A 10,505-nucleotide genomic window follows, 5' to 3' on the forward strand; every position below is an offset into this window, starting at 1 on the left:
CCCCTAATGCCCTACATGGAGCCAGCTGAACCCAGAACCCGCCCAATGCCCACAGGGAACAACTGCTGATGCCCAAGGGTGAGCCAGCAGGATACAAGCATGAAGCAACATCTAACAGAACCAGCCTAACGCCACAGGGAACCAACACTGATGGCCAGCACCTCTGATGACCAACACAGAACCCACCTAAGGCCACAGGGAACCACCGCTCATGCCCAGCACCCCTAATGACCAACACAGAACCAGCCCAACGCCACAGGGAACCCCCGCTGATGCCCAGCACCTCTAATGACCAACACAGAACCCACCTAAGGCCACAGGGAACCACCACTGATGCCCAGCACCTCTAATGACCAACACAGAACCCACCTAAGGCCACAGGGAACCACCACTGATGCCCAGCACCTCTAATGACCAACACAGAACCCACCTAAGGCCACAGGGAACCACCGCTGATGCCCAGCACCTCTAATGACCAACACAGAACCCACCTAAGGCCACAGGGAACCACCACTGATGCCCAGCACCTCTAATGACCAACACAGAACCCACCTAACGCCACAGGGAACCACCGCTGATGCCCAGCACCTCTAATGACCAACACAGAACCCACCTAACGCCACAGGGAACCCCCACTGATGCCCAGCACCTCTAATGACCAACACAGAACCAGCCCACCGCCACAGGGAACCACCGCTGATGCCCAAGCCAGCTTAATGTCCACAGGGAGAAACCACTGATGCCCCACATGGAGCCAAGCCTGATGCCCAGAGGGAGAAACTGCTAATGCACATCAGGGCACAGCAGGATGCAAGCATGAAGCCATCTCTAATGTCCAACACAGAACCAGCCTAAACCCCGCGGGGAACAACCGCTGATGCCAACAGGAAACCAGCAGGGTGCAAGCCTCCAACGCACGACAGGGCTGTAATGCGATCATTGGACAGTGCCAGCACTTCATAGCAGAGCTACAATGCTGCCGTTGAAAAGTGCAAGCACTTCTCAGCAGGGCTGCTTTACTTTTAGAAGGAGTACCTGCACTTGCCAGCTGGGCTGCTATATTTTAGCAAGACAGTATCTGAACTTCCCAAGGGGCTGCTTTACTTCGAGTTGGACCGTGTCAGCACTTCCCAGCGGGGCTACTTTACTTTTGGTAGGACAGAGCCAGCACTTCTTAGCAGGGCTGCTTTACTTTAGTAGGACAGTACGGCACACCTCCGTGTAAGACTGCCACAGTTTTAAAGGGGCAGTACCAGCAAGTGGCATCAAGGTAGCTTCACTTTTAGTGGGACAGTGCCTGCTGCTATACTTTCAATGGGTCAGTAAGAACACTTCTGTTTCCTGTAGCGGAGTCATACCTACACTCTGCAGAGCAGACCACAAAACGACCTCCTAACCAGCCTTCAGACCACAAGGCAGCCCCCTACCCGACCTGACCGCTCTCCTTAGGGTCCCACCTCTTAGAGACAATTTAATCACGGCCCTGCAGCTCCCGAGTCATCCTCACACGCACAGTCACGCGGCTCTGGGTCAAAAATCGCCTTTTCAAGGGCCCTTTGAAGTGCTTTCTGATAGTCACGCGGCTTCCGGTTCCACCTCCATCTGTAAAGGCGGAGATGGACAGGGCTGCCCCGCCCACGCGCCCTACCCATCCTGCAACACAACAGCCCTAGTCTACAGCACGTCCTCCCATGCAGTGTTTGTGTAGCGCTTCGAACTCTTGATAAGGCCCCCAGGGCGCTTTCTAGAAGGTCGAGTAAGTGGCTACTCGGTTTATTATGAATGGTTGGTAAAGAGAGCGCCCTCTGAAGAATCACGCGACCCCTCTGGCCATTTCCTGCCACATCACATACACACCGAAATTTTGGATGTATTGCACTTTATTGCTCTCCGTCATATCCTACCTAATTTGCAGATTTCAACAAAAAAAATGTTTCTAATCAAACTAATCAAATGATACTTTAATAAAAATGCCACATGTGGTTGGTGCCGGTCAGATGGAGACCGTTTGCAAATGTTAACTGGTCACCTTTCAGTAGCTAATTGCTGTGCTTAGTTATGAAATTGGTAACCGGGGTGAAAGGTTTGCTCAGATGTTATTAATGTGTGTTAATATGACAGCAGGGAAATAATACTGCAGCGGAACGTGCTGTAATAAGCCACAAAATACGTTTTTCTTGCCACATAATTTAATCTAGCCTGCCACATAAATTGGTCCTCCACTGGCGCATAATTCCCGTGGCTCTGGTTATACAAGTGGATTATAGAGGCGGTGCAAGTTGATGGACAGCAAAAGCTGGGAGATATGGCTACGTAAATACACAGAGGCGAGGATTTCCTTTAGAAACTACGCATCCTTCAGTTACATCTTTGCTTAGTTACATTACATACATCTTGAAGCACCTCAGTGATAAATGAAAAGGTGCATAATGCACTGGTGCATCTTGAAAAGAGAAGCACTTGAAGCTCTGAAAATCCAGGGGTTCACAGATTTACCATAGTGAGTTGGTTTCAGACACTGCAGCTGTATCATGAGACATAGGTACAGCTAAAAAAAAGGAGGGTAGGACTTTGTGGCATCCTCACCACAGTGAAACTGGCATCTCACGTACACTGTTTCATGTAAACTAGGTGTGAAGAAGGCCTATCGAAAAATGGTCTTGTCCAACCGAAACCTGGTGGCAATAATAGTGCTTGTTGTACATGTTAACTATTCACAAAAGACGGGCGAGAATTAATGTCAGGTTAATTTTCTGAGCCGACTGAAGGTTTAACCTGGTGTTTATTGCTTCAATTAATCCGATTATTGCCTGTACCTCTATGTACTAGCAAGCTTATGTGCACTAATAGATAGCACCACCGGCCAATAATGAACTGGCTGCATGAATTGGTACAATTTGTAAATTGAATATTTGATGACTATATGAGTAGGTTATGTATAATGGGTAAATATTGTTCTATTAAATATTATGTATTACAAGGCCGCTGGAATTATGAAATGAAGGGGGGGGGGGGAGGGATGATCAAATTATGCGGCAAAGGTTGACTAAATTATGCAGCAAGACAAGGCCAATTATGCAGCATAACACGGCACATTTTGTGATACTATGAATTCCTTATTTTGTCATCTTTACATGTTCACACTACCTAAGCAAACATTTCAGCTCATTGTAACAAGTTTAGCAGCTAAATGCAGCAGTCGGTACCTGAGAGGTGACCATCTGACCTTTACAAAGAGCTTCCACTGCACCCCCAAACATGTGGCAGCGTTTTTAGTAACTTTTGATCCACTCCAGCCCAAAGCCAGCTACAAAGCAAGAGAAGGGGGGGGGGGGGGTGGTCCATGCTGATAGCATGTTAGAGGAAGGGAGGGTGAAAGGGTTACAGGTGATGCCCGTTTATGCGGGCAATGATGGGTAAAGAGTAGGGGGTCGGCCGGACTGGGCCGGTGGGGTGGGGGTGCTAGGGTCAAGCACCGCTGCCGCTTTTGTTACAGGGGGAGACATTGCAGCATTGCTACAAAACCGGCTCCCACCAACAAAACCGGATCCCACTAACAAAACCGGATCCCACTAACAAAACCGACCACCACCCTTGCGGCCACTAGAGCCTCCGCCCTGTCTTTGCTCACACTAGGGGTGCCAGTCCAGGGCCTCTCTGACTAGTCGCCACCTCTCTCCAGCTTTAGCAGGGCTCCCACAGGCCCGCGGGCGAGCCGCCACACTTTACCAAGTGTAACATTGTGCATCCCGGCGCATGTTGCCACAAAATAAAGAAACTAAAGTAACATTGTGCATCTGGCCCAGGGCGCACAGAAGGCGCCCTGCGGACAGCGCGGAGCTGCCACATTTGGAAGTGCCTGTGGCACCGGGTGGGCAGGAGGGAGTCACCGCTGCCCTCAGTGACTAAGAGGGAAATGTCTGGCAGATGAGAATTCCTGAGTCTGATCTAATACCGGATGCCTTTCACTTAAAAAAAAAAAAAAAAAAAATCGCCAGCCCCTCCTGCGCGCGCCCTGCCCTGACGTAGAAGGGACGAATGTTACCATTTTTGGACACGAGTGCGCGGTGCCGAGGCCGTCCCAAACCGCGGCCCCGACGGGGTGAAACCTGGGAAGGGATCCTGGGGCGGGGGCAAGGTATGCTGCGAGCTGTTTACACAACACGCGGAGGGCGGGGCCCGGTGGGGGTGATAAACGGCCCCTCCCGTTCTCTGCCCGAGTTTTAGGAATGCTTTACCCGGGGCGAAGGGAGGGACCGCAGCCGGCCTGAGACAGACAGATATACGGGCGCCTGGAACGGGGGAGGGGGCATAGGCAGAGTCCTGTTGAAAATTTGGGGGGGGCGTAAGCCAAGACTGTCAGGTATACAGAGTGGGTCCTGCAACTTGTGGGGTGGGTGGGGCAGTTAATGTACGTATAGACAGATAATATAAACATAAAGAGGCGCCATGCAAACAGGGGGCGGGGCAGCTGAACCCTACACAGAGCCACACACTGACACTTACAAGTGGTACCGACCCCTACACACGAGGGGAGGAGCAGCAAGTAGAGACCTAGACAGACGGGCGGAATCTCCCGGAGGCTGGAAGCCAGGGGACTGTGCAGGTGAACATCATGCACACGCGGGGACTTGGGGTGAACTGGAAACCGGGGGAGGGGGTGACTGTCCGCATCCTGTATACAGACGCACGAAGGGGGTGAAAACGGGAGCGTTGACTCCGTTCACCAGTATCACACGCATTCCGAATACACTCCAGGAGTTTTGCTGCTCACAACGTACTTTATCAACAAGTGGTGCAACACAGCCGAGCAGGATACTCACTTACACCCCCCTCCCCCCGTGCACACATGCACACTCGCTTGCACAATGGCTGCTGGCTGGCGCACACATCTGTTGCTTCCTCAGCAGAAGCAGAACATTACACCGCGGAGTCCATTTCATCCACTTCCTATCACAGCTCGGCTGCGTTTCCGGCCTGGTCAAAGCAGCAAAAAAATATACCATAAGTGAATGCAAGTATTTCGGGGGGGGGGGGGGGGGTGCGTTTTATCGAACTACTCAGTCTAAAACAATCAATCAGGAACAACATCAAATGTTCTGTTTACGTCCCAATAATACGTGTGCGCCCCACTGTAAGTTAGCCTGGAGCGATCATGACAGAGGGGGCGGTGATCTGAGCAGGGAGGGGGCGGGGGTCCCATGGAGTTCATTACCAGCGCCGATAAAGGAGCGGCGTGGACCAAGCACGCTGTCAGCTGTAATCCGGCCCGTGCCATATGCCAAGTATAATGTACTACTGCAGGTAACTGAGACTGACAGATGGCCGGCCCTCCCGCACGCTTCCACGTGTGTGCGTGCACACTGCGTGTACCACACTCCGGACACCCTCTAGAGCGTGACGTCGACGAGCAATTCCACGCGTCCGACAAATAACGGGAAAACGACTAGCAACGCGGTTACACTGTAAACACTAGTTCTAGAGTGTGACGTAGACAACATCCCACGGGGGAGGGGGTTTACAAACAGACTACTACAATTGTTCCCACAGTCTAGAATGGGAATAGAACAGGAGATGCCGTCAGCAACATTCTAGAAGGTGAAACACACACGCAACACTGCCAGTTACGTTCTAGTCTGCAACTAAACCAACAGCACTGCCTGCTACATTAAACAAAGTAAACAAACCTACGTTCTGCTATGTAACGAAACCAGCAGCACTGCCTGCTACATTCTACTATGTAAGAAAACCAGCAGCACTACCTGCTTCATTCTACTATGTAACTAAACCAGCTGAACTGCCTGCTACATTCTACTGTGTAACTAAACCAGCTGAACTGCCTGCTACATTCTACTATGTAACTAAACCAGCTGAACTGCCTGCTACATTCTGCTATGTAACTAAACCAGCTGAACTGCCCGATACATTCTGCTTTGTAACTAAACCAGCTGAACTGCCTGCTACATTCCGCTATGTAACTAAACCAGCTAAACTGCCTGCTACATTCTGCCTTCAACTAAACCAGCTGAACTTCCTGCTACATTCTGCTATGTAACTAAACCAGCTGAACTTCCTGCTACATTCTGCTATGTAACTAAACCAGCTGAACTTCCTGCTACATTCTGCTATGTAACTAAACCAGCTAAACTGCCCGATACATTCTGCCTTCAACTAAACCAGCTGAACTGCCCGATACATTAACCAGCAAAACTGCCCGATACATTCTGCCTTGTAACTAAACCAGCTGAGCTGCCCGATACATTATGATATGTAGCTGAACCAGGCCTGCTGGGCTGCCCGATACATTCTGCTATGTAACTAAACCAGCTGAGCTGCCTGATACATTCTGCTATGTAACTAAACCAGCTGAACTGCCCGATACATTCTGCTATGTAACTAAACCAGCTGAACAGCCTGATACATTCTGCTATGTAACTAAACCAGCTGAACTGCCCGATACATTATGATATGTAGCTAAACCAGGCCAGCTGAACTGCCCGATACATTCTGCTATGTAACTAAACCAGGCCAGCTGAACTGCCCGATACATTCTACTATGTAACTAAACCAGGCCAGCTGAACTGCCCGATACATTCTACTATGTAACTAAACCAGGCCAGCTGAACTGCCCGATACATTCTACTATGTAACTAAACCAGGCCAGCTGAACTGCCCGATACATTCTGCTATGTAACTAAACCAGCTGAGCTGCCCGATCCATTCTGCCATGTAACTGGTTGTAAATCTTTGCTAAGGCCACAGCAGAATTAAAATTCCATGTTGTGAAATCCCGTGCATTGTAAGGATTGCGACACTGGGCGCCCTGCAGCAATGTAAACTGTAAATCCGCTTTAAGTGGCTGCCACAATCCAGAAGGTGCCAGAGCCGGTCCCACAGGCCCAGATCAGTACCACCAGCTGGAATCTGGGAGTGCAAACGAACCCCAGCCATCAAGAGATGCGTCATCATGACCCGGAATAGATTAGATCGCCCTGTATCACACGTCATAGGCACACTCTGGATTCCAGAATGGAACTGACAACTACACACCCATGGCTGCGACTTTGAAGGCAAACTGAGGTTCTCGAACGCTTAACTGTCCGTCGGATCTCACAGCTGCTGTAGTATGGATACATTCTAGAATCTGAACACGGTGATCCGGCTCCAAGATCCCTCACAGCAGCACTGCATGTGCATTCCAGAGCGTGAAGGTACATTAGGTCTGAAAAGCTGTCACAGTATGGATATACAAGGGTTCCAGAGAGTAAATACGACAAGTCGGAAACAGTATGAATGCAACCAGGGTCCAGAAATTAACTGACAAAACCCACCAGCAGTAGTAAATAAGGTCCGTTTGCGTTAATAACTAAGCAACATACAATCTGGTTTCAAAAGCTGGCAGAATATGAACGCCTGGCTTCTAATATTGAGAATACGAGAGTAGTAGATGGTGGACTATTAAACTGGACATCAGGACTCAGCAGCTGGCCCTGTATGAATACAGTCGGACTGTAAGCAACAGCTGGAACAGCATTAATACACACAGGCTCTTTCTTGAACGTGAAATTAACAACCAGATCGCCATAGAATGGATACGATTTGGCTGTAAAAAGTGAAACCGATAACCAGAGCATGAAAGCTGGCCCTTTGGAGATACCCCCAAGGTGCAGGCTGTGATGCAAACAATCACATCTCAATGGATTGAACCATACGGAAGAGATACACTCGGGTTCTAGAATGTGGAACTGAAAATTAGATTTTAATATATGGTACAGTAGGGCTACCCTCCAGAAGGGAAAACAGACAATAGGCAGATGGTACCGTAGGATAGTGATACACACACACACACACACATTCTAGAACGTGAATTGCACACACATTCTAGAATGTGAATTGAACAATCACATCTCAATGGAATGTACCGCGGGTAAGTTATACACTCAGGTTCCATAATGTGAAATTGACAATTAGATCTTCATATCTGGCAAGGCAGGGTATCATGGGGATCTAGAAGGTAAAAAGACAACCAGCTGAGAGTAGAAGGTTAACTCGAGTTCTAGAAAGGGGAACACTCAAACATGGTACAATATGGATACAGTCAAGCTCTAGAACGTGACACTGACAATCAGATATCAATGCAAGGTTCAGAAGGGATGCACTCGGGTTCTAGAACGCTGCAATGACGAGATTCCAGCTCCGACCACAGTTAAACTCCATAACGAGAAACTGCCTGAAACCAACGTGTCACTGCCCGAAGCCTGTCACATCTAAGTCACGCTCTCATCTGAAAGATGTTGAAATCCACACGCTGTCCATAGCGCACAACCAGCGAAAGGAAGCGGTGATTGACTCACTCACTGCTGCTCTTGCCACACCGACCTGCGGGGGATGAGGAGGGGGCAGAAAAGGAAATACCTTCTCCGCATTAGCAGCTCTCTCACCCCCGCCCTCTCACCCAGCAGCCAGCGTGGAAAACGAACCCACTCCTACCCCGAGAGGCGCAATGATGAAAGGCGGAGGAGGTGTGCGAGGCCAGTTGTGAGTTCACTCCTCCGGCCCCACACACCGCAGCCCCCGACCTGAGCTCACCTTCCGCTGCTGCTTCTCCCAGGCGGGGTCCAGCAGGAGGTCTCTGTCCCAGTCGTCCTCCGGGTGCATGTAGTCGTTGGTCTGAGTGTCGTACTGATCCATGCTTGCTTCCGCTCCCTGAGCCCCGGCTTGGAGTGCTTCGTGTGGGTGATGTGTCCCCGCAGGTCTCAGCCTCCCCCTTCAGCTGCTGCTGCCGCCCCCACAGTGTAACTCACGAGGCAGCCAGAGCTACACTGTGCTGGGTGCAGGCTGCTCCCTCTTCGGGGGCTCAACCTAACCTCGGGGCACGCCCCCTCCCACCCACCGGGCGCAGGCCGCCAGCCGCGGGCCCCGCCCAGGCAGCCACGGGCCGCCCTCCCCCTTTCACGCGATTGGTGTACTGGAGTTCGGAAAAGTTCCTTTTCGAATGCTGCTGTCATGTCATTGGTGCCCGTTGGTGTCAGTCGGATCCCCCTGCAGCTCTGAGACTAGGTTGAGTACCCGGGCCAGGCCCCTGCAGCCCACGTGACACCCAGTGCCTGGGACCCACTCTTTGGTGACGTTTCGGCGCTTTTATGGGGCTTACAGTAGCAGCCAAGGGCTAGGGCAGTGCTACTTGGCACGGTGACCAGATTTTAAGAAGCAAAAACCGGGACATGTCAGACATAAAATTAGGACTAAAGCCTTAATCTTTACTTCTATATCTGGCTGTCCCGAGTTATGCATAGTCCTGTAGATCATTATGTGTGTGTGTATGTATATATGTATAAGTATGGATGTAAGTGTGTGTGTATATATATATATATATATATATATATATATATATATATATATATATATATATATATATATATATATATATATATATATATATATATATATATATATATATATATATATATATATATATATTACCTACTGGCGGACGCCAGTAGGTAGTTATAGTTAGGACCTATTTTCCATAGGAAATCCGCAACATTCTATTCCCAAGAACTTTGGCACCGGTTGACGAATCTTCGCGAAATTTTCAAAACTTTTGGCCAGCTCCGGTCCGCTCATATCCTGAAAGTTTCCGGGTGATTTGTCAAGCGGGGGCCGAGTAAAAAGGGGGGTCCCAAAACGTGTTTTCCCCATGCAATTTTCCATAGGAACCTTTAGTCACCGCTACAGCCCGAACTGCTGAACGGAATTACACCAAATTTGGCAAAAAGGTAGCCCTTGGTTCAGAGTCGTGCCTTTTGGTTAAATGGTGTAAATCCGTTCAGTAGTTCCTGAGAAAATCAAAAGTAAAATCACATATATATCTATGGGCGCGGTGGATCTGCGCACCCTGAGCGCACCCTGTGCGCACCCTCCCGATCACGAGCTGCATGTTAATTGGCTGTCAACTTGCTGTCAACACTCCAAACCAGGAAGTATTGGCAGCCATTTTGTGCCTCGAAATCTTTGAAAAAGGTGCGCAAAAAACGCAAAAAGGGGGCAGGGTAGAAAGGTTTTTTTTTAAAAACAGGAAGATGCGCGCAGGGTGCGCGAATCCTGCCGATTAAAAAAAAAAAAAGCACGGGCTCCCGTGTTTCGTTGGTAATTAGCCCCCGGGGGGCCAAGTCCCGGGGGCAATATTATTATGTGAATGGGGGGCCCAGAGGGGCCCTACAGCCCCGGGGCCCACCACCCTGGGGCTTTATAAAATTATGTACGTGGGGCTCACAGCCCCCCCAGCCCCGGGGACCGCCACCCCCGGGGCTTCAATATTCATGGGTGGGGGGGCTCAAAGGCCCCCCCAACCCCTGGGGACCGCCATCCCCGGGGCTTCTTTAGAATATATGCGGGGGGACTCACGCCCCCCCCGCAGCCCCGGGGACCGCCACCCCCAGGGCTTTTCAAGCGCGATGCGTATGTGTCGCGTATGCGCCTGGAGTCGCGTACCGGTCGCATAG

At 50.2% G+C, this 10,505-nt stretch overlaps 1 protein-coding gene across 4 annotated transcripts in view; it reads right to left on the bottom strand.

Moving 5' to 3' along the window:
* ACTN1 (actinin alpha 1) overlaps positions 1-8,875 on the bottom strand; it is a 252,285-nt gene extending 243,410 nt beyond the window's left edge. For 3 of the 4 annotated variants that reach the window (XM_085627296.1, XM_085627294.1, XM_085627297.1), the window contains exon 1: positions 8,590-8,870. In XM_085627296.1, coding sequence (XP_085483422.1) covers positions 8,590-8,691 — 102 coding nt within the window. In that variant the 5' untranslated portion in view covers positions 8,692-8,870. Of the gene's footprint in view, positions 1-8,589 lie in introns of all 4 variants that reach the window. The other variant, XM_085627295.1, reaches the window with a different exon arrangement.
* Positions 8,876-10,505: the final 1,630 nt, after the last annotated feature.

Source organism: Triturus cristatus, chromosome 9 (assembly GCF_964204655.1).
Source record: "Triturus cristatus chromosome 9, aTriCri1.1, whole genome shotgun sequence".
NCBI lineage: Eukaryota > Metazoa > Chordata > Amphibia > Caudata > Salamandridae > Triturus > Triturus cristatus.